The 24,531-nt window shown below is 35.7% G+C and overlaps 1 protein-coding gene across 2 annotated transcripts in view; it reads left to right on the top strand.

Annotated features, from left to right (window-relative positions):
- Nucleotides 1–24,531, top strand: part of LOC121443343 (rho-associated protein kinase 1-like) — a 129,092-nt gene that overhangs the window by 48,798 nt on the left and 55,763 nt on the right. Inside the window, exons 7-12 of one of the 2 annotated variants that reach the window (XM_041645072.1) lie at nucleotides 310–454; nucleotides 921–1,059; nucleotides 3,366–3,457; nucleotides 11,158–11,317; nucleotides 16,209–16,269; nucleotides 23,041–23,126. In XM_041645072.1, the coding sequence (XP_041501006.1) occupies nucleotides 310–454; nucleotides 921–1,059; nucleotides 3,366–3,457; nucleotides 11,158–11,317; nucleotides 16,209–16,269; nucleotides 23,041–23,126 (683 nt within the window). Of the gene's footprint in view, nucleotides 1–309; nucleotides 455–920; nucleotides 1,060–3,365; nucleotides 3,458–11,157; nucleotides 11,318–16,208; nucleotides 16,270–23,037; nucleotides 23,127–24,531 lie in introns of both variants that reach the window. The other variant, XM_041645071.1, reaches the window with a different exon arrangement.

Raw genomic sequence — 24,531 nt, 5'->3', positions numbered from 1 at the left:
TATTTTAGTTAAGAAATAATGAAATCAGTATTTATATGCTGTAAAAGGTTTTGTTATATGATCTCAGTCTGTTTGTCTTGAGTTGGTTTCAGCAATGAATATGTAGTCAATATATTGGCAGTTAGAAGAATAAGAGATTGTGGCATCTAGTGAGTGCTACAAAACAAAGCAAAAACTTGAACTACTGTTTCTTAGCTATTGAGAATAATGCGTTAAATTTTGGTATGATATTATATAACCCAGTTCTTCTTTAGGTTGTATTAAATTGAAAACAATTAAATCCTAATCCATGCTTGCTGTCTGTTTTAGGAAGGTATGGTACGATGTGATACAGCAGTTGGAACACCTGATTATATTTCACCTGAAGTATTAAAATCCCAAGGTGGTGATGGTTATTATGGACGAGAGTGTGACTGGTGGTCAGTTGGGGTATTTTTATATGAAATGCTTGTAGGTGAGTAAAGGAGGTGCGTGTGTTAGTTAAGATAATTTTATGTGTATGAGTAATTTATCTTCTTGTTTGTGTACCCTGTGCGTGCCTGATGTTTTCACAGTTCAGCAGAAGGTGGGTAATAGAGCCTAGGTCCTATGTAAGAGCAACAAGTGTTCTTAACTGCTGAAGCATCTCTCCAACTTCTGTTTTGTTTTGTTTAAGCATCTTATGGTTTTCATCCCAAACTCACCACTTAGCTTCTCTCATAAAATATATTAAGCAGAATTAATTTGTACGAAACAAACATGTTTTGTCTGTTTTAAAAGCTATAAATAGCTAATTTTGTGATGTGTTAAATTTTCTATAGTAAGTGTGTGCTTTTGTTTAACAGATTGGGGGGGCAGATAAATAATTGATTCTTTTTTTAAAATATGTATTTTTGCAAATGTATTTCTTTGGTTTTCATTTTTCCTGTTAATTTTTTTAGGTGATACACCTTTTTATGCAGATTCTTTGGTTGGGACTTACAGTAAAATTATGAACCATAAAAATTCACTTACTTTCCCTGATGATAATGACATATCAAAAGAAGCAAAAAATCTCATTTGTGCCTTTCTTACTGACAGGTAAATAATGCTGACACTGACTTTCCTTTTGTTATTATTATTCTGTGTATGCTGGTGCCCCACTTAGAGGTTACCCCAGGCTTGCACAGCGTGTGCTCTTTCCTGCTGAGCCGTCTCATCAACTTATACACTTCTTTAAACTCTAAGGCATTCTCATCTTGCCTCTCAGTTTTTAAGGTTCATACTTAACCTCTTGCGTTTAAACTATTAGAATATAAAAGTTGATTTCTTGAAATTGATTTATGATAATAAGGCCTGATAAAAGTTTAGGGTAATCTGATAGCTTTTCTGGCCATCTTAGTACATATGAGCAATTGGCTAATAGCCAGATAACTTTTCTTTTGTTGTATTTTAACTTGATTATCAGACTGATAATTATTGAATCTTGGATTTCCTTTCCTTTCCTCTTTCCTCCCCTCCCCTCCCTTCCTCCCTTCCCCTATTTCCCTCCCCTTTCCCCTTTCCTTTTTTCCTCCTCACATAGACCTGAATGTCTTAGAACTCATACCCAGCCACATTTTTTTTTTCTTGATACATTAAAACCTCTAAAATTTTCTGCATCTTTCATCACTGATTTGCACTGATGGGAAGTATATTTCTCTTCACTACCTAGAAGTGATGACACACCTTCACTTTACGTCATTTTTGATTTGGTAATATAGTATTAAAATGAGTGCCTTTCTTACAGACATAGCTATGGCTGTTGTGTTTTTCAGCTGCACGAGTGTTTATAAATATGTGTGTTTAGTCCACCTTTAATTTCAGCATGCGGGAGGCAGAGGCAGGTGGTTTTCTGTGAGTTACAGGACACCCAGGGTTTTTTTTTTAACCCTGTCTTGAAAAAATAAAAAATAAAAGCCCAAAACTAAAATAAATGTATTTGTTTTTAAAACAAAAATTGGAGCATTTCATACACTTTTTTAGTTTACTGTAATATTGGAAATTGAATCCAGGACTTAATATATGGGACAAGGAAAGTGGGCCTTTAGTTTAATGGAGTATTTTTGTAAGAACTTAGATTTAATTCTTTTAAATGCACAAAACAGAATCAAATGACTTTTTAAGATTACATTTAATGTTGATTTATATTGCTAATTTAAGTAGCAGCAGAAGCCTGGTACTTGTAAATACATTTCAATTTTATGTTTACTTTAATTAAAATTATCTTCAATATGTCCTTTAGAATTTGAAAAGCATGGTTCATATTTTTACATCTTCATGTAAGCATCTGTCTTGTGTTTGGTGTTAGCCATGTAGAAATTAGCAAGATATATGGCATCTGCCTCAAGTAACCTTAGAGTTCTCTTGGGAGAAAATAGGCAAACATTATCCAGTGATTATTACAGTGAAGTCAGTACTGTGTACCAGAGAATCCGGCCTGAGAAAGACTCAGTGAAAACTACTAACAAGGTGTTAGCACATGTCAAACAATGACTTTTGAAAAATTTGTTATTGATGGTATTCTAGCTGTGCTAGAGAACATGGGGCACCAAGCTCCCCTTTTTTCCTTGTATTGAAGGCCAGTTTTAGTTCATTATGCTCTCCAATAAAGGACTAGTGATGTTTGTGGGTTTTGTTTTTGTTCACTTTTAAGGTGTGACTGTTGTCCTGCAAACTGAACCCAAGGCATTGTATGGTTTAAGTGCTTTGCCATTAGACTACAGTCTCAGAATAGCCCCAGCTGGCCTTGAGCTTGTAATCCTCCTTCCTCTTTGTGTCCTGTCAGGATATTGTCAGATTCCCCATGCTCAGGTTTTAATTGATTAAAATTGTTGAATAATTTTAAAAAACAAAGTGGAAATTAAAATTTTAAATGTGTTTCTGGGATTTTTGGTAGAATTTAATATGAATTAAAGTTGTTTATAATTTTACCATAAATTTTTAAAAGTCATTGCATTTGACTTGTCATATAAATTTGTTTGACTCGGTTTTCATTAAAAATAGAAAATAAGAATGAGTCTGTGCTTTTATATATTTTTTCCTTTCAAAAAAATTCTTTAATATTAATCTGCTTTTTATTTTCTGAAAATTTTGATGAATATAGATTTTGGTTTTTTCAAGACATAGTTTCTCTGTGTAGCCCTGGCTATCCTGGAACTCACTTTATAGAGGCAGGCCTCTAACTCAGAGATACGCCTGCCTTTGCCTCCCAGGTGCTGATATTAAAGGCATATGCCACCACACCCTGCCTGAGAATAGATTTTTATGGTGACAGATCTGTTCAGGTTTGGTGTTCTGTCACAAAGAAACCTATACAGGTTATAATAAAATCTTATATGATTAATTACTTTTCTTTTTCTGTTTAGAGAAGTGAGATTGGGCAGGAATGGTGTAGAGGAAATCAAACGTCATCTCTTCTTCAAAAATGACCAGTGGGCTTGGGAAACACTCCGAGACAGTAAGTTATTTTTTTTCCCCTGGTCATTCAGGAGTGTTTGAAAGTAATTGTAGGAAGTTGAAAGTGTCTTGCTTAATATTTGTGTGCAGTTGATGAAAATAAGTTCACAGTGCTGCTTAGAAATTGTCTAAACCCAGTTAAAAAGAATATTTGATAGTGCTGAGCACTGTGTGACGCTGTTTCTCTCAAGTCCCTTGCACATACCATACAGGGGAATGGAGCTGATGTTTGAGCATTTTTGAGTTGATCTTCATTTAGGCTTAGTTATTTGTATATGGAAAAGAATCAGTAAGTAGGAGCAATTAGAATCAAAATGTTTTCTCTTGTGAAAAGACAAGTTTTCCTCTTATTTTTATTAAAATTTAAGCTATTAGAACCTATGTTACTGCTAAGTATGGGATATAATGTTTATGTGTACATTGGAACTTGTGGTGTATTTTATTTCATTTGGGCTTTGCAGATTGCAGTTGTGAAATAAATACACAGAAGGCTAGAACTTAATTTTCAGTCATTGTAGAGCATTTTCATAGTTTTTATTAAAGAAAGTTAAAATTATAAGGTGATCTGAAGAAAACTTCACATAAGACAGTTATATTAAAATTATACAGTAGCACCAAAGGTGTCCCAGATTTGGAAGAATGAGAGTTTATCTTTTTCCCTACGGAAGTTTCATATTTTTTTTCCTTTTTATTTATCAAAAGGATAATGCTACTATATCATCAGCCATGAGCAGTAGTGGAAATAAGCTCTCGTGTAAAGTGTTAGGAACATTGAGACTGTGGGATTTATGAGACAGCGAGTGGTAGTTCTTACTTGAAGGGGAAATTTTTAAATTAATTTTGAAGAAATGGGTGGTGTAGGTTTGCTAGTTTTAGTGGTCTATTTTAGTTATCAAAGATTACTAAACGAAACAGTTAACATTGCTTACAACATAACATGTATGTCCTAAGCTATAAAATTACCCAAGAAGAAGGGGATACAAATTACTCTAGAGATCGATAGATTGTACTATATCAAGAATTGTCAACTGTACTCATAGAGGCTTATAAGAGAAACTACAGCAGCAGTGTGACCTTGGGAGAACTCACTGACAGCCCTGCCTAGGGGAAAACTTCTTCTTACTGATAGATTACAGTAATGCTGCCATTACTGTCCTTAGGCTGCAAGGTGGACTTGCTAGTCAGCAGTGAGCAGAAAACGAGGCAGATAGTTAAATTGAAAAGTTTTTCTTTTTTAATTTATGTATGCTTTTAGGAAAGTTTTAGAAGGTTAAAAAAAAATCTAAAAATAGGACACTGAAGAGAAGTATCTTTTTGAATTGTTTTTTGAATTGTTTTTTAAATTATTTTTTAGAGTTAGAAAATATACAGATAACTATAGAATAACCACATAATAAACCATTCTAAAAATAGAATGCCTGCATTTCGGGTTTTTTGCTTCAAAAGTTGTTTTTAAGTAGGAGAGAAATATTTGAACCCTATTTCAGACCAAGCATTGTTTTATTCCAGGTATTGGAAGAACAGTGTCAAGCCAAGTTTCTTCTTGTGCAGCTCATAGTTGTGTGGGAATGGAGGTCCAAATCCATGTCACTTTATTAAAACCCTGCATGTCCTTAGTAAAACTGCCTTTAGTTATAAAGAAAGGTGGGCTTATATTATAGCTTTAAATCTAAGGACATACACTTAGCAGATTATTGCTATCTGTTTTTAAGAGGGTTTTGTTATTGCTGTTTTGTTTGGTGATACTGAGAAATCAAGCTCAGGATTTTATGTGTTCCAGACAAGAACTGTACCACTGAACCACATGCCTATCCTTATGGTTCTGGGATAGTCTTAGTTAGATTCAGCATATTTAGGAACATTCTTATAATTTTTCTTAAACTTAATAGGTTCTGCTTTGTGGTTATTAAAAAAAAAAAAACTAAAGCTGTAGAATTACTATCATTTCTTCCCTTTCCTCCTTCCTGTCCTTTTTCACAGACTCCTCCTAAAACACCAAGAAATGCTTTATTCTGAAATGAACATACTGAACTAAGTTTTAAATAATTATATATAATGGTTATAATTCCTTTAGACTTTTTAAAAAATTATTATTTTTTCCTTTGGAAGGAATAAAGTGGTCATGATTTTTTATGTTTGCTTGCATGTATGTATGTGCAAGATGTGTGTGCCTGGTGAGTGCAGAGACAATAACAGGCTGTTGTATTCCTGGGACTGAGATTGTAGATAGTTGTGTACAGCCATATGGGTGCTGGGAACCAAATAGCTCCCCAAGAACAGCCAGTGTGATTAATAGCTGAGCATCTCTCCAGTTCCAGTTATTTGTACTTTTAATATTTTTGGATTTCCATTTTTCTGTGGTAAAAATATTTTCTTTCTAGTTTTACTATGTAAAGGTTTTATAAGCTCCCGTGACAGCCTTCTAGCTAACCTGTTTTTATTGGTTGTGTAGTACATACTTTCTCCAAGTCTTCTGAATCTATTCACCTTTTATTTAAAGCCATAAAATTACTTTTACATTTACTTGAGATAGAGTTGAAGAAATGACAGGCGTGTGAGATTAAAATAGAAGACTAGGGCTGGAGAGATGGCTCAGAGATTAAGAGCTCTGGCTGCTCTTCCAGAGGTTCTAAGTTCAGTTCCCAGCAACCACATGGTAATTCACAACCATCTGTAAGAGATCTGATGCCCTCTTCTGACCTGCAGGCATACATACAGGCAGAACACAATATACATGAAGAAAAAAATCTTAAAAAAATAAAGATAGAAGACTAAAGAAATTGAAAGACCCCCTGACAAATCTTATCACACTACAAGTCAGTGGCAGTGCGGGTATTCAAATCTAAGTTTCTATGACTTCCTAGCCTTTGAGAATTGTAATATTGCGTAGCATTTAATGGTTCTTCTACTATGTAATAATATTTATCAGAAATGTAAGGAGTCAAAATGTAGGGAGTTGCAGTTTTTGCATGAAAGCACATACATGATCTGATGTTTATTACATATGAATGACATATAATTACTAATGCTAAATTAACTTTAATATCATTACCTGCAAAACATTTCCGATTCATCATTTCTTTGGAAAGAAAATACTGCCATTGCTTAATTTACCTGTAGCTGGTGAGAAATATATAATGTACTATCAGTGACAATCTGTCTGCTTATGTCCTATCAATTTAGTGAAAAGCAAACATAGACTTTTATCCTGAGTCTTACTGATTAAGACTAATACACTCAACTGTGTCTTGGTGGTGCACGCCTTTAATCCCGGCACTTGGGAGGCAGAGACAGGCAGATCTCTTGTGAGTTTGTGACCGACCTGGTCTATAAAGCAAGCTCTAGGACAGCCTGGGCTACACAGAGAAACTCTGTCTCGAAAAACAACAACAACAAAGACTAACTAGTTTGCTCTCTGAAAATTTTGCGTTCTCCTGATAAAGATTAATAATGTGGTCTTCATTAAAAAGGAATTTAGGGCCTAACTTGCAAGTCATGACCTTTAAAACTTCAGACTTTTTTTTTTAAAATAATTCATTTTTAAAATAATTATTTTTCTTTTGGAAGGAGTAAAGTGGTCATGACAAAACCCTCTGCTTTTGTCATATTTAACTTGCAGTCACCAGCATTAAGTATTTTCACATTGCCATCCAACCACCATGTATCTCTAAAACTTTCATTATTCCAAATTAAAATAATCTTTGTTCATTAAATACTAATTCTCCTTTCTTTTTCCCAGTTGACCTCCAGTAAGCACTGTGTAACTTTGAATTTGATTATTCAGGGTACTTAATTTAAGTAGATGCTTTCTGTGACAGGCTTAATTGACTTAACAGACATATACCCCTCTCATCTCTGTTGCAATGTCAATCATAGTTTCCATTGTTAGTATGTGTGCCACATTTTGTTAAATCCATTTATCAATCATTAACATTTAGGTTTCTCCACTTTGCAACTATTGTGAGCTATTCTTCCACTAATGTTAATGCAGAAATGTATTTGTTATGTTACATTGTACCTATTTTATACCATGTATAGTTTAAATGGATACTTACAGAAATTTCCTGTCTTGAGTATCAATAAATTGAAATTTAAGAATCATTTGCATTCCTGTGTTTAGGTTTTTGAAGAGTCAGTCATTACCCACCCTGATGCTTTCTCATAGTAACTTTGGTTTGCAATTTCCTAATGACTACTGATGTTAAACACTTTTATGTGTACTTATTGGCCACATAATAATTTTTATAATTTTGTCTTTTCCCCACTTTGAATTGGTTTAATTTTTGTTTCTAATTATTATTCTATGCATTTTTAAAAATTATATGAGTAAAAAGTGGTCATCAGTAAACAATCCTGAGTGCTTCATTAGTCTGTGACTACCCTGTTGGCTGTGTGCATCTTCACATGGCGCTTTTGGAGGCTTCCATAAATGAAAGAGTTGTATTCATAAATAAATTGTATTCAGTTTGCTAGATGTGTAAATCCATATATTTTATCAGATTTTGGGAGCTCTGGACATTATTTCTTTAAATATTCTTTTCTTCCTCTTTTTCTCTTTTTCTGTCAGAACTCTTAGGATGCACATTGTGTGCCACAATTTCTTTAGGCTTTGTGTACTCTTTCATTTCATTGCCAGAATTGCTGTTTGGTTCCTTTTTCTTTCTCTGACAGTTAAGGCATCATTCTTCTGCTTCCTTATAGTTCATTGTCCTTAGTATCCTTTAGTGCTTATACACATAAAGGAGATCTAATATAAAATTGTATTTAGTAATTCAAATGTCTCAGGTTTTCCAGTGATGATTTCTAATAGTTTTTCAAAAATTCGCTGTGAATGAAAGGAACCATATGTCCTTTTAAAAATATATATGTAGCCGGGCGGTGGTGGCACACGCCTTTAATCCCAGCACTTGGGAGGCAGAGGTAGGCGGATCTTTGTGAGGTCGAGACCAGCCTGGTCTACAAGAGCTAGTTCTAGGACAGGCTCCAAAACCACAGAGAAACCCTGTCTCGAAAAACCAAATAAATAAATAAATAAATAAATAAAATATATATATATGTATGTATGCTTTGTAAATTTTTTGTAATGAGCATTTTGAATGTTACAGTGTTAAATCTGAAATCAAATTAGTCTTCTACGAGTTGTTGGTTATTGTTGCCTGTGGGCATTGACTGTCCAAACTCATTTTACAAAGTTCATGTCTCCTGTCTTTGTGCTTACTGTGGTCTCTGTTCTGCTAGCCAATGACAAAAATTTCCTAAAATACCAAAATTTGAGTCCATTTTTTCTTTATATTAATTTTATTAATTTATGCATATGTGTGTATGCCTTTGGTATGTATGCACCACATGCGTGTAAGCATTAACAAAAGCCAGAAGAGGGCATCAGATCTCCGGAACTGGAGTTAGAAGTGGTTGTGAGCCACCTGATGAAGGTGCTGGAAACAGAACTTGGCTCTTCTTCAAGAGCAGCAAGTGCTGTTAACTGCTGAGCCATCTCTTCAGGTCCATGAGTTCCTCTCTCTTTTTAAACACCCCCTGCTTATTTTAAGGTGTTCATTAATAATTTAATGAACAGTTCTCAAGAAAGTTGCTTCAGACAGTTTTTGCTAACAAATGTTTACTTCAGTAGAGAAAGGTGTTCTTAGAAGTCTCTGGGGCTTTGTTGATATTGGTTATTTATTAGTAAAGCTATTTATAATTAAATACTCTTGATGAGTCACTAATTAGTTCTCACATGATTGGGTGGCACTATACACATTCTAAACATTTCAATTCAGAAGTAGAGTATTATTGGTTGTTTTATCTCTCCTTACTCTTGGTTGTTGGTGGAGGGAGGCCCACTACCCAGCACCTCAATAAATCACATATGGAGGCTTTATTCTCTGAATGCCCAGCCTTAGCTTGACTTGTTTCTTGCCAGCATTTCCTAACTTAAATTAGCCCATCTGTCTTTAGTCTCGGGGCTTTTATCTTTCTCTATTCCTGTATACCTTTTCTTTCCTTTTTACTGTGTCTGTCTGTGTAGCGGTGTAACTGGGTGACTGGCCTGCTAGCTCCTGAAGTCTTCCTCTTTTCTTTCTCATTCCCAGATCTTTTGTCTCCCAGAATTCTCATATTTATCCTGTCTGCCTGCCAGCCCTGCCTGTTTCTTTCTCCTGCCTCACTATTGGCCATTCATCTCTATTAGACCATCAGCTGTTTTAGACAGGCACAATAACACAGCTTCACAGAGCTAAACAAATTTAAGATAAACAAAAGTAACACACCTTAAAATAATATTCCCCAACAGCAGAGGTTTTAGAGCTCTCCCTGGATGTCTTCATATACATCTCAACAGTTTTCTAAAAGTAACACAAAAACCTTGACACATGTAAAACTGTTCTGATGGACTAGTGAGATGGGCAATAGCTAAAGGTGCTTGCTACCCAAGGATGATCCCTGAATTTATTCCAAGTCATCCTCTGACCTCCATAATATGCCGTACCATGGACTTGTGTGCACACATAAGTATAATAAAATATTTTAAAACTTAAAATAATACCTCATAAGAAAACCAAGTAAATTGATAGCAATAGAGAAAATACAACACACTGGTTGGCATCTTTAAACTATTCTTACTTGATAATTTTAAAGAGTTTTTTTGTTTTTGTCTGCTTCAGCAGTTGACTCAAGAAGTCTGTTTTGGGGGCCTGGGAACAGGGGCTATTGTCCTTAGCATTATAAGCTGTTTAGCAGTATATTCATGGACTCAGATGACAGTAGCATTTCTCCTCTCCCATTCATGGTAACTGCAAGTATACACAAACATTGTCAAGTATTATTTCAGTGGACAAAAATTAAGATTGAAAGCTACTGTTTTAAGAAGTAAATCTGCCAGATATGGTGATTCACAATTTTAATCCTGAGCACTCAGGAGGCAGAGACAGGCAGGTCTCAATGAGTTGGAGGCCAGATAAGGCTACACAGTAAGACTCTATATCCAAAAAGAGAGAGAGAGAGAGAGAGAGAGAGAGAGAGAGAGAGAGAGAGAGAGAGGAAAAGAAGAAAAGATTGGTTGGTTGATTGGTTGATTCTGCCAAGACCATAATTTAAGAGCCAGCAACCTTTTATTTACTCCTCATTTTATAAACCAGATAGTTGATGTTACTGGGACGATGCTTTATCTAGTTAGACAGTTCTTTTGATAATGAAAGTGAACGGTAGAAAGGCCCCTCTTTTCCTCTTTGTTGCTACTGTTGGCTAATGCTGCAACTTTATTGGGCTAGCTTGTTGCTTTGTTCCAAAATTGGCCAAATAGTTCTGTGTGGCTAAGATTGAACTTACCTGGACCCCAGTGATTCAAAATAAAAATAGCTCCTTTGTTATACATGTCCATGAAATGAGCTCAGTTGATTTTGCTCACGTTCAACTTCTCCTCTAAAGGAAAGGGTGGTAATTGTATCTAAGGTAGTGATCCAGTATTTTCTTGACTGTTCTATCTTTTCACTAAAGACATTATACTTAGTTTTTAGATATGACCTCTATATCATAGTCAAGTTCCAGAAGACATTAGTAACATTAAGTTTATGTGGTATTTTCTCTTTATTATGAATATTTAAAATTGTTACTAGGTTTTTATTAGAAGGAAGCCCTTTAAACACTATATTTGTATACTAAGTTTGAAAAGGACAACTAACTACTTTACTTTCTTTCTGTTTTTAGCTGTAGCACCAGTTGTACCTGATTTAAGTAGTGACATTGATACTAGTAATTTTGATGATTTGGAAGAAGACAAAGGAGACGAAGAAACATTTCCTATTCCTAAAGCTTTTGTTGGCAATCAACTACCTTTTGTAGGATTTACATATTATAGCAATCATAGGTAAGTATACCAAGCAGTAATTTAGGGGTAATTTTATACTCACCATATTTTCTTAAAGATACCTAAATACCATTTTTAAGTAGAGTTGATGGCATATAAAGATATATCTTTTTATTATACCAATTTTTATTTCTAATATTTGGTATTTGTTTTTTCCCCTGTCTCATTCATGTATGTTCAAGAGTATAGTTTTTTAGGAAAATTTATGTTGAATTATTTAGCATATCTTAAAAGTGAAAAATAGCAAGTGAAATAATTCTTTTAGTACTGACAATTCAGCCACTGTTTTTATTTAAAGAGTTATAGTTCAAAATTTTTGGAACAGCATGTTTACCTAGCATTTCGTTACCATACTAATGCTAGCGAAAGCACATAATTCTTAGTTCTTGAAAAATTGATTCCTCCAAAGGAAAAAAAGTTGAATGAACATTTCCATGAATGATAACATACAATAGTACCTATAGTGTAATATTGGACAAATAATTAGTCTTTTATATTAAAACAGGGATAATGATAATGAGTTAGGCTCTTGCCTAACTCAGGTTTGTTTTAAGAGTATGTAGTAAAGCGCAACTGTACTTTGCATGTTCTAAGCACTCAGTGTTAGCTCTTATTACCGTCAACACTATCTACTATCATTGTCTATCTTTACATGTACTTAAAGTATAACCTTAACCTTTGGCATTATTTCATTGGCCTTCATCCATCAACAGATAGATATATTTGATAATTTGGGCTTTGTCACATGTATGGTCCATACTAAGGTACAGTATAAGATACAGAACATGTCCAGTGAGCAAATGAATGAGCTGTACAATATAAGTTAGTAAGTTCTACTTAGTAGAAGCAAAGTACTAGACCAGTACGGTACAGCAAAGCACATGACAGCTCTTCTGGTTTAAGTCTGCACACCATTGTTGTTCATTGTTCCAAACTTCTGTTCTCCTCAATTTATTCTTCACAGTGTGGTGTTAAATATATGATTTACTTGGAATGATTATTAAATTTGAATTATTATAGCTAATTTTACTTTAAAGAGTCTTATCATTTTAGTCAAAAATTTTATAATGAAGGATTTGTGTCTACTGTAGATAGAAAACCAGAAGGCAGTGTAGTCCTGTCTCCTAAACTCACTTCCCCAGGAATTTACTTAGACCTGCACTGGACAACTGTACAGCATCACTACCAGCATCACACCTGAGCTTTCTTCAGTAGAAAAGCCTACTAGTTTAATTCCTTCCTCCTGACATGTAATACTGTAGCTACTTTATGTTGACATACATACACAGGAGATCTTTTAGATAGGTTTTTGTAAAGTCTAATTTTATGTTACATTTCCTAGGCTTTTCTAAAACACTCAATATGTTCTTAAACAATCCCCAGTATTTTTAGAGTCTCTGTGGAGAGTACAGCAATTCATTATACAAAGTTAATCTTTAGTTAATTAAACTTTATACTATGTTGTCATGCACTTCATTTTATTGCATGGTTTTCCTTTATGTTAATACTTCATGTTCTAATATAATGTTTAAGTTTCTTACAAATACAATGTATTGTGTTCTTAAAGTACCATAGCCTTTCAGCACATGGGAGGCAGAGGCAGGCAGATCTCTGTGAGTTCAAGAACAGCATGGTCTACAGAGTGAGTTCCAAGATAGCCAGGGCTGTTACACAGAGAAACTGTGTCTCAAAAAATAAGCAAAACAACGATAAGAAGTATTATAGCCTTATTTTCTAATATAAGTATTCTTTTTAAGTTTTATATGTATGTATGTAGACCATGCATACAGAAATGTGGTGCTTTTTTAAAGTAAGTGCTTACAGCATGAAAAGCTGAAAATTAAGGTGCTTTTCATAAAGAGTCAGTAGTCGGGCATGGTGGTACACATCTGTACTCTGGGCACATGGATGGCTGAGACAAAAGTATCCAGGCTGGCCTGTGCCACATGCTGAGACTTTTTAGCAAGACCCTGTCTAAAAAAATAAAAACAGTCAACAAAATATTCATTAACTTACTGTAGTCTATAATGGTAAGTTTGAATATACTTGTATGAGATAGAAAACTTCTGAGATGTTCATCCTGAAATCCAAAAGCTATTCATTTCTAAAGTGTAATAAGATGTGATTATCAAAATAACCTCAAGTGTTTAGCTACATTCCTAATATACTATTATAAAAGCTATTTAAATGTCCACATTTTATATAAAAGCAATAATACATATAATTCAAAGAGACCTTGAAATAGAAAAGACAAAGGTAGAAGGATATGGATAGATGATGTCCTTGTATTCCCCTGCTGCATTCAGAGAACCTTTTATTACTAATTTTGTAGAATGCAAGTTATATAGCATATTAAATCTGCAAGATTCTAAGATAACATTCTGATCTGCCTAGTTCAAACTCCTTGGCAGATTTTGTCTTTATATCTACTTGACATAGCAGACTTGAAAGTGGATTTGTTGGGCATTTAATAATGAGTGGATTAAGTTGTACCATATGTAGTTTTCATTTGCTGTGCGGAACCTTTCCAGTGTCAACGTGCCTTATAGCCCTCATTATCTTCTTCTAGTTATTTAACAACGATTATCTAATTTTCCAAAGAAAACCAAGAAGTGACATGTTTTTCGCTTTCAGAGTTTCATTATATGTGTTTAATAATACTTAAATTCTTAGTATTTTAACAGCTAATTTAGCCAGGTGGTGGTGGTGCATGCCTTTAATCCTGGCAGAGCCAGGCATATCTGTGAGTTTGAGGCCAGCCTGATCTACAGCGTTCCAGGACAGCCAGAGCTACACAGAGAAACCCTGACTTGAAAAACAACACCCTAATTTTACAGCTGTAAACTTTACCAGCTATTTGTTATCTTTTTGATCGAGCCCCTATTTTTTTTTTTTTTTTTTTTTTTTTTTTTTTTGGTTTTTTCGAGACAGGGTTTCTCTGTAGCTTTGGAGCCTGTCCTGGAACTAGCTCTTGTAGACCAGGCTGGTCTCGAACTCACAGAGATCCGCCTGCCTCTGCCTCCCGAGTGCTGGGATTAAAGGCGTGCGCCACCACCGCCCGGCTCTCGAGCCCCTATTTTTAATCATGGTGTCAATGTGGTGGTTGTGATGGTAACATTCACAATGGTGGCTGCTGTGGGCTGGTGTAACCATCAGCAATGCCCTGCTTTTATACACCATTTTTATATACCACCATTATTAATTTAGATTTTTTTCTACCGTATAGTCTATTTAGATAATGTTTGATAATATTGTAAGACACCTTAATACTCCCTAATCACTTGTCTTTATGTATAATTCTAACTTTACATTGAATTTAAAAACCTTTATAAGGTTTTGAAAAAAAGAAAAGATATATCACTCAGACCTTTTCAATTACTTGGGCTAAACTTTTTTGAGGGGTGGGGGGAGTGTCCAGAAAGGTGATGTTATGTTTTACCAAAGGACACCTGATGCAGAGGAGTTACCTGAGTACATGTCTATAGAAGTCAGTAATTCTCCCCTGCCCCCAGTTCTTAGATGAAAACAAAAAAATAAAACAAACTCTAAACACGGTTTGACTTCTGATGACAAAGGTGCCTGGAGCTAATTTAAGGGTTTAAGGCTGTGCTTTGTCTTTTGCTATTCTCCCCCATTCCCTCCGATGTGGAATGGGATTCATCAGTATGCTCTAAAACATTTAAGATGTTCAGTAAAGTGGAGTAAGTAGTGAACGTACTGGTAAGATGTTTTAGTAATTGTATCTGCACTGTGGAGCTTCCTGGCTTCCTGCACTTTTATTTGTGCCATTTTAAATCTGAGCTATAGAAGTGTGTGAGAGAGTCTAAAGTGTGTTGTTATTATTTTAAGAACATCTAGAATCCCCTTTCTCAAGATGGTGAGTAAATAATAAAAATAAATAAGTCAATAAAAAATGCTTAAAAGTTCAAAGCTTCAAAGGAATTAAAAGCAAAATTAAAAGAAACACATTGAGGTTGTGCTTTCTTTGAATTTCAGTGGCAGCTACTGGAATACTTTGTGTAATAAATACCATTTTGTTTCTTGGTGTTGATGTATCTTTAATATGTTTTCATTTAAGTATGTTTAAAATTTGGCTCATTCTTATTTTCACTTTATCTTGTAAAGTATAAATATTGATTGTAGAGCAAATCGAATTGGTCTTAAAATCCCGAAAACAGATAATGGGGGTGAAAGCTGAGAGATCAGAGAAGTAGTGCAGTTAGCCACTAGAGAGACCTTTTACCTCCACCAAATTTTCAGACTGAAGAGACGATCCTGTTGCTATGAATCCTCAAACTGAATGCTCAGACTGAATCCTCTGACTGCGTCTGAGCTCCTGTCTCCTTCTGCCTTATATTCTCCTCTCCACCAGCCAGATCCCTCTTCTCCCCACTGCCCTAGTCCTAGGATTAAGGGCCTCTGATCCCAAGTGTGGGTTCACCTTTGTGTGAGCTCTGTTTCTCCTTTAGACAAGATTCAATCTCATAGAGCCCTTTAGCTCCCAAGTTGGCCTTGAACTGACAGAGATCCATCCGCCTCTGTCTCCCAAGTGGTGGGATTAAAGGTGTGTGCCATCAGTGCCTGGCTTCTATGACTAACTAGTAGCTTATCTCTGCACTCTGATCTTCAGGCAAGCTTTCTTTGTTAGATCACAAACAAAATATTAACTATAGTTGATGTATTTTCCTATAGAAATGTTTAATTATAACCATAGTGAGTGTTACTTAACTATTTAATTTACATCATATCTATTTCTAAAATAAAAATTAAATTTGTATTTAATTTAAAAAAAATAGCTAGCATACTGATCATAAAACACAGAATACTTATTGTTTGTTGATATATGTTAAAGAGCTGTTTTCTTTTTAAATTCCTTGCCCTTACCCTGTAGATACTTACCTTCAGCTAATCCCAGTGAGAACAGAACCAGCTCCAATGTGGATAAAAGCTTGGTAAGTATTTCTTGTTTTCAGTTTGGTTTTTATTTTTAAACTCACATAATGTATTTGTGTGCATGATATTGAATAAGCATATGTATTACAGATGAATGTGCAGTTAGTGAGTTTAGATACTTATGACACTTGTTTGCTTGTTTGTTTGAGATGGGGTTTCTCAGTGTAGCCCTTGCTGTTGTGGAGATCTGTAGAGAGATCCACCTCTGCCTTTTGCCTCCTGAGTGCTGGGATTAAGCCATCATTTTCGGACATAACACTTAAATTATTCTCTACTCTTCGGTATGATTTCTTATCTGGCTATAAAATGGAATTTTATACATACACATATATGAATAAGTTATAAATTGTTACTGATTCACAATTACTGTCCTTCAAATCTTTGAATTAGGAATGTATATAAATCATTTTATCATTAAGGAAGTTGGAAATTGAACCTTGTGGCATGACTATCATCTTAACATGCTGGAAGCTGAGGTGGGAATGTTTAAAGCCAGTCTGGGATATGTAGGGTTCCAGGTCAATCTGGGCTGCATCAAAATGAAACTGATGAAAAAATAAGGTAGTAGGCAGGGAGGATTACCAGGCAGTACGCATAACAAATTAAAGGGTTTTGGATGAATAAAGAGGTTCTGTGTGTGCGTGTGTGTGTTGGCAAAATACACACAACACAATTTATCATTTTAACTAATTTAAGTATATAGTAAAATAACATTAGGAACCATCACATAGCTTTGCTAACTGTTCCTCTCTTGAACTTTTTCATTATTCTAAGATGGAAACTGTATTTATTGATAACTACTCATATCATTACCTCAGGTCCTAGTTACCACTACTCCACTTTTTCTATGAATTTATTTTAATATCCTCCTATAAATGGAATTTATTTGCCTTTGTGTGACTGGCTTATTTTATTACCTTAATTCACCCATGTTGCAGTGTGTATTAGAATTTTTTAAAGCTGAATGGTGTCTCAGTGGACATGAATACCACATTATGTGTATATATGCATTAAATGAAAGGACGTTTTGGGGGTTTTTGTTTGTTTGTTTGTTTGTTTGTTTTGATTTGTTTTGTTTTTGAGAAAGGGTTTCTCTGTGTAAGTGTAAAAGCCCTAGCTGTCCTGGAACTATCTCTTCTAGACCAGGCTATCCTTGAACTCACAGAGATCCACTTGCCTCCCAAGTGCTGGGATTACATGTGTGTGCCACCACTGCCTGGCCTGCAAAGAATTTAATAAAGGGACTGTTCTGCTACAAACACAAATCAAATGGAACATAAAGGTTGGGAAAGCACCTCTGGATTAACAGCAGTGGAAAGTCATTGCTCCTATACTACTGGGAGCAAGGAGAGAAAATTGTGTTGCTATCGCTGTTAGAAAGCCTGGCATTATAGAAGAGGAACACTGAATATAGAAAACCAAAACACAGCAAAGAAGGGTATTGGGAAAGTAACTTGATATCCCCACCTTTCTTGTTTGTTATTTTCTCTTACGTTCTGAGACTAATCACAGCACAACAGATTCAGGTAATATAGACTGTAGGTTTGGAAAATAGAGACTAACTAGTATTTTCAGCATAACTTAATTTGTTTATTCTTTGGGATTTGGAATATATGATAAGTAAATATATTATTAAGGAACTTGGTATGTTCTAGTTAGGAATTCTTACTGTTGATGTGGCTAAAAAACAAACCTGACTTCCTTCCTTAAATTTAAGAAGATCCTTGTGAGTTAAGTAGAACTTTGCTGGGAAAAATGCCTACTTTTAGGAATAATTGTTTTGTTATCCTTAAAGTATTCTTTAAATACCTTGTGTACACAGGGTGCTTTTTATTTGCTTTTGTTTTTGGTTTGGGAGTTTTGTAATACTGGGGATCCAAGCCAGTGTCTTATAAGCTTGACTACTGAGCTATAGCCTCATTGTTTTACTAATATACTTTTAATCACGAAGCAAAGGAGTAGCAAATATTTTTGGATTTCTATTTTACATTTTTTTCAAGATTTAAAACTTTTATGCTTATGTGTATATGCCTGGATATATGTAAGTGCAGCATGTGACTGCAGGTACCTGTGAAAGACTGCAGAGCGCTTTCGAGCACCTGGAACTAGAGCTACAGGTGGTTGTGAGCTGCCCAAAACTAGTGCTGGGACCTCAGCTCTGTTTATAAGTGCTCTTAACTACTGCTGAGCCCATTTGCTGGTTTTGAGGCAAGGTTCTAGTAGCTCTTACTGGCCTTAGACTCAGTATCTAGCCACAGGTGACCATGAACTTGATCCTTGTGCCCCTTAATCTTAAGTGTTAATCTCACAGGTACAGGTCACTTACTTCCAGTTTATGTGATACTGGGGAAGTCAGGGTTTCTTGTGGCCTAGGAAGTGAGATAGTCTCATAGCTTAGGATGGCCTCTAACTATCTATGATGACCTTAAACTTCTGGTCTTTCTCATTCGACCTCCAAAGCACCTGGAGCCATTGTTTTTAAAAGTGGTAGAATTGTTTTCCTATTGATGTATTTTCTTTTAAAGGTAACAGAGAACAGGATAAAAAGGAAGTGAGAAAAGGGGGAAGGAACCTTTACTGCTCTAGTCATTTACCTTTTCTGCTCTAGTCATTTTTTATAAAAATTATTTGAGAGAGAGAGAGAGAGAGAATATGTGTGTGTGTGTGTGTGTGTGTGTGTGTGTGTGTGTGTGTGTGCAAGCAAGCCAGCCACATGTATATAGGTCCTACCTTTGCAGGTCAGAAGAGGGTATCAGATCCCCTGGAGCTGGAGTTATAGGCATTTGATAATGGGTACTGGGAATTGAACTGAGCTCATCTGAAAAAGGGATAAGTGTTCTTAACCACTGTGTCATCTCTCCAGCCCCTGGTGACTTTTTTCTTTGGAGGTTTTTTGTTTGTTTGCTTGTTTGTTTTTGTGACTTTTTCTAATCACTTGATTTTTGAAAATCATTTTCTCCTTCCCCTTTCTCCCTTCAAGTACTCCCTTATACCCCTCCTTGTTTTCTTTCAAACTTGTGGGCTTTTGAATTTTTGATAGTGATATTTCATTTGTATTTTAATAAGTAAAGCTTGTCTGACCGTCAGAACGCAAAACAGCCACACTAGTCAGCCATAGAGGGCCAGGTGGTGCTTGTGCACACCTTTAATACCAGCAGGCAGGGATAAGACAGGAACTTAACTCTTTCAGTCTGAAGATTTCAAAGAGGTAAGAGCTCTTCAGTAGCTTGGCTGCTTTGATTTTCTGATCTTCGGGTTGAACCCCAATACCTGCCTCTGCATTTTCATTATTAGTGTTTACTGTTTTCATTACAAAAACTGTTGTCATAATATATAACTAATAGGGGCTCAGAAATTATTAAAATGAAAATACTTCTTCCTAGGGACAGTAACAGTATTTTTTTGTAATCTTGCCTTTCTTGGATTTTCTTTAGGATGTAAGGTAACTAGTACTTCAGTAAATCTTCAGTTTGGTTTATTTGGTTATTCTGGTTTGTTTTGTTTTGTTTTGTGGTTAGTCTGTTTTTAGTTTTTTTTTCTGGTGATTGTAAATTTCTCCTAGTGATTGCTGCCTATTGATTATTACTATTCCTTTGTAGTCCTATTTATGTTATCCTAGAAATGTTGGACCCTAGAGTCCAATCACCGAGGAGGAGTCACCCCAAGATACCATCTCTCAACACCACAGCTGATGTAAAAGCATGAGGATTTTATTAATTCTGTCATGACAGGGTCTTCCAGCATTTTTGAGGCTAGAAAGACCCCGAATGGCTGGTACAGACTATTTTTAAAGGGAAAAACCACAGAAGAAAGGGGTGTCTGGGGGTTCTTTAACTGTTATGATTGGCTTATTCAAAAGGGCTGTTACCAATAATTGGCTAGAGAGTGGTTGCCAGATGAGATGAGGTAAGAGAAAACATCTGAGGGTCACTTTGCCCCTTTCCCAGGGCCTAAGTCAAAACATCAGTCAGTGAGTCAACACCTAAGGGTTATCTTGCCCCTATTCAATAAATGAGTTCTATTTGGAGAACATTCCCAACATTTTAGTACGTATATTGTCAATTGTTAGGTCCTTGGTTCCCAGGGGGAAGTGGGGAGCATTACTGCTGAGACTGAGAGGGCTCAGAATTGTCTTAAAGTTTCACAGAAATAAGTATAAAAATCTGCTATTTAATATTCAACTCTTCTTGAAAGTCTTATCTGAGATGAAAATTACAGAGCCAAATAAAATGAAGGTTTTTTTTATTGCTTTAGATACTGACTTTTTAGTTTTCTTTCTTTTTTTTTTTTGGTTGTTGTTGTTGTTGCATTTACCATTATAATTTCAAGCTTTTATAACTAGTGTTCTCATAATTGTAATGGTTTAAGTAAAACGCTGTAGTTCCCGAGGGCCTCTGTGGTCCCAGGCGGGTGGGAGGTGGCGGGTGAGAGACCTTGGCCGGGCTGTCAGTGGGGCAGCAGGTCGCTCGAGGAGCTGTGGCTGGTGAGGGAAAGAGGCGGATAGGCATGCCATGCAGAGAGAGTCTAGATACAGTTTATTCAGAAGGTTGTGGAAGGAAAGGAAAGAGAGGAGAGGTAGAAGGAGAGGAGGGGGGAGGGAGAGGCCAGGAGAGAGGAGCGGGGAGAGGAGAAGAGGCCTCAGCCACCTCTTCTGAAGAGAGTTGAGGTAGAGAGGGCAGGCTGGAAGCAGAAAAGGGGAGTGGGTGGGACTTGTCTCTTTAAAGGGACAGGACAGACCATTACAATAATTCTTTTTGTTTTCATGACTTTTTGAATTTTCAGCTCTCAGTGCATGATCCCCTTCCACTGCTCAATTAATATTAAATGTTTCCCATAGTTGTGAACTTGTCTGTGTTTGTATCTATAGGAACTCATGAATGCCCATTTTATTTCTCTTGGCTCCATAACTAAATCTCTCTCCTTCTGGATACTTGACATACACATCAAACTAGACCAGAGCTAAATTCATGGTCTTTTTCTGTGCAAACCTTCACTGACAATATTCTGGGTTTCTTGCTTTTCATAGTAGTAGTATCTCTATTCTTTTTTATTCGAATTGTTTTCTAGATTTATCTTCTAGCTAATGGGCATGATTGTTTTTTCTTCTTCATGCTTAGAGTCAGGGTTTTGCTATATATCCACATTTTCTTGCCTGAATCATTTCAAGTATCTTTTTTTTTAATTAATTTATTTATTTATTAAAGATTTCTGCCCCCTCCCTGCCACCGCCTCCCATTTCCTTCCCCCTCCCCCGATCAAGTCCCCCTCCCTCATCAGCCCAAAGAGCAATCAGGGTTCCCTGCCCTGTGGGAAGTCCAAGGACCGCCCACCTCCGTCCAGGTCTAGTAAGGTGAGCATCCAAACTGCCTAGGCTCCCACAAAGCCAGTACATGCAGTAGGACCAAAAACCCATTGCCATCGTTCTTGAATTCTCAGTAGTCCTCATTGTCCGCTATGTTCAGCGAGTCCGGTTTTATCCCATGCTTTTTCAGACCCGGGCCAGACCCAAAAAGAGGAACATGGAATGTACTCACTCATATTTGGTTTCTAGCCATAAATAAAGGACATTGAGCCTATAATTCATGATCCTAGAGAAGCTAAATAAGAAGGTGAACCCAAAGAAAAACATATAGGCATCCTCCTGAATATTAACCTTCATCAGGTGATGAAAGGAGACAGAGACAGAGACCCACATTGGAGCACTGGACTGAAATCTCAAGGTCCAAATCAGGAGCAGAAGGAAAGAGAGCACAAGCAAGGAACTCAGGACAGCGAGGGGTACACCCACACACTGAGACAATGGGGATGTTCTATCGGGAACTCACCAAGGCCAGCTGGCCCGGGTTTCAAGTATCTTCTTATCTGGATACTTTTCCTAAAATTGGGGTGTGTGTGTATGTGTGTGTTGTTGCATTTGTGCGTGCAGAGATCAGATCCAGTATTGTCTCTGTTGTTCTCCACCATATTCTTTGATTCAGGGTCCTCACTAATCCTAGAGTTCACTCATTGGCTGAGATAGCTGACCAGGAAGCTTCAGGTGTCATATTGTCTCCTCCCTGTCTCGTACTGGGATTACAACCATGTGCCACCATGTCCAGCTGCTTATGTGAGTGCTTTTATAGCAAGCACTTCTTAATAAACTAAAGTGTAGCCCTGGAATATTATTTTAGGTTGTCAATATTATGCCACAAAATATAAATTTAGGTTCTCAAGTTTTATTGTGGATACGAGGATGTCCTACTTCTTCAAATTCGATATGAGTTAATTCCTCTGTGATGTCTTGTGCTATACTTGATTTTTTTCCCATTACCATATGTAATGTTTTCTTCTCTCCTTTTGGACTCTTCATTCTTGCTAAAATGCCTTTTTTTCTATCTCCTTCTCCTTTAGGCTAATTTTGGGATCTGTTATATCTATCTGAAAGGATGTATATTCATGCTAAAATTAAAAGTGACTTCTCTTCTTTGTAACACTGTTTACACTATTATTATTAGTACACTGTAATATTTTGTGCCTATGTCTTTGGATCATTGTACATTATTAACTGGTACATAAAACACAAAAATGTTCATATTGGGCTAATATACAGTGTATTGATATATATGCATTATGTCCAATTATATTGAGAAAATAGCAATTAATATTATTGAAAGATAAAGGATTAAACTAAATAATCCTATTTCAAACAGCCATATAATAATAACAAAAGGTATTACTTTTAATTTCTCTAAACATTAATAGAATGAAGGACTTTTTTTTAATTAAAGCAGGAAAGTTTACAGAAAACAATCTACAAGCTTGAAGAACAACTGCATAATGAAATGCAATTAAAAGATGAAATGGAGCAGAAGTGCAGGTGAGACTGTCCTTCAATGATGTTCTCATTAGAAGTTATGTATATACTTTACAACATATACTCTATAAATACATGGAGGTATATACAAGATTAATGTAAAAGTTTCTATTTATGCACATCCATAAAAAGTGTCTTGGCTAGAATTGAAAGTAATATATATATATTAATGGCTTGGAATGCAGATTTTCAGTAGAGTAGGTACTTAGCATACACATGACCCTGGGTTTGATCCCTAGGACTACAAAAAAGGAGAGGAAGAAAACATCTGTTTTGGTGTTAGTTACATGCATGTTTTCTTTAGACTATTTAAGCTCTATTTGCTGTGGTAGCATTAAAAAGTGTGTTTAGTTCTAATTCATTTAGTTGCCTCGTTCATTATGTTTCCCTCCTGTTTTAATTAGCTTCTTGAAAGGGCTTTCTGAAGTGCAAAATAATCTTATAAGCTAAAATTACTCATTTTTGTACTTCCCCTGGGATTTTCTAGAACATAGTTTGTTGATTTTCTTTTTACTGTTTGAATCAAATTTTATTGATAACATTTATTTATGATACAGAGCAGTGGTTTTCATCTTGTCAATGACAACTCTTTAGGGATCAAACAGCCCTTCACAGGGTTCAACTAAGGCTGTCCTGCATATTGAATATTTACATTACAATTCGAAATAATAGCAAAATTACATTTAAGAACTAGCAATGAAAATAATTTTAGGGTTGGGGTCACCACAACATGAGGAACTGTATGAAAGAGTCACAGCCTTAGGAAAGTTGAGAGCCACTGAAATAGAATAATTGAGGTATTTTAAAATAACCTAGCATGTTGGTACTTGTCAACTACAAATAATAACTTTATAATTACATTTTATGACTTATTGAATAAGTGAAATATAATTGTAACATATTCTGTTCAGTAAATGGAATTGGGAAAAGTTGAAAGCATATGAAATAATTAAGATTTTCTTTCCCTATCTTTCCTGGTACATTATATAATTAAGTGTATAATTTAAAACAACTAAAGCCAGGATTTGGAAGGAGTTTTTAAGAGTAAAGTATAGAAATGAGGAAAGGAATAGATACAAACTTACATAAATACTGAGACGTTTCTACAGCAAAAACAAACAAACAAACAAAAAAAACAGGGACAGTAAAGATGGCTCAACAGTGAAGAATGCTTACTGCTCTTGCAGCAGCTGTGTGGAATGGTCACAACCACCTATAACTCTAGCTTCAGGGAATCTAACACCTTCTCGTGGACTCCATGGTCATCTGCAACACCTTGCATACCTGTACACACATTTTAAAATAAGTCTTTAAAATTTGAAGAAATTAAGCCAGACGGTGATGGTGCACACCTTTAATCCCAGCACTTGGGAGGTAGAGGCAGGGGGATCTCTGTGAGTTCTAGGCC

The sequence above is a fragment of the Microtus oregoni genome, unplaced genomic scaffold (genome assembly GCF_018167655.1).
Source record: "Microtus oregoni isolate MIOR12 unplaced genomic scaffold, Mior012 000105F_ref0000443, whole genome shotgun sequence".
In the NCBI taxonomy this organism is placed as follows: domain Eukaryota; kingdom Metazoa; phylum Chordata; class Mammalia; order Rodentia; family Cricetidae; genus Microtus; species Microtus oregoni.
Note: the sequence above shows the minus strand (reverse complement) of the source record. Positions and strands in the feature narration are given on the sequence as shown.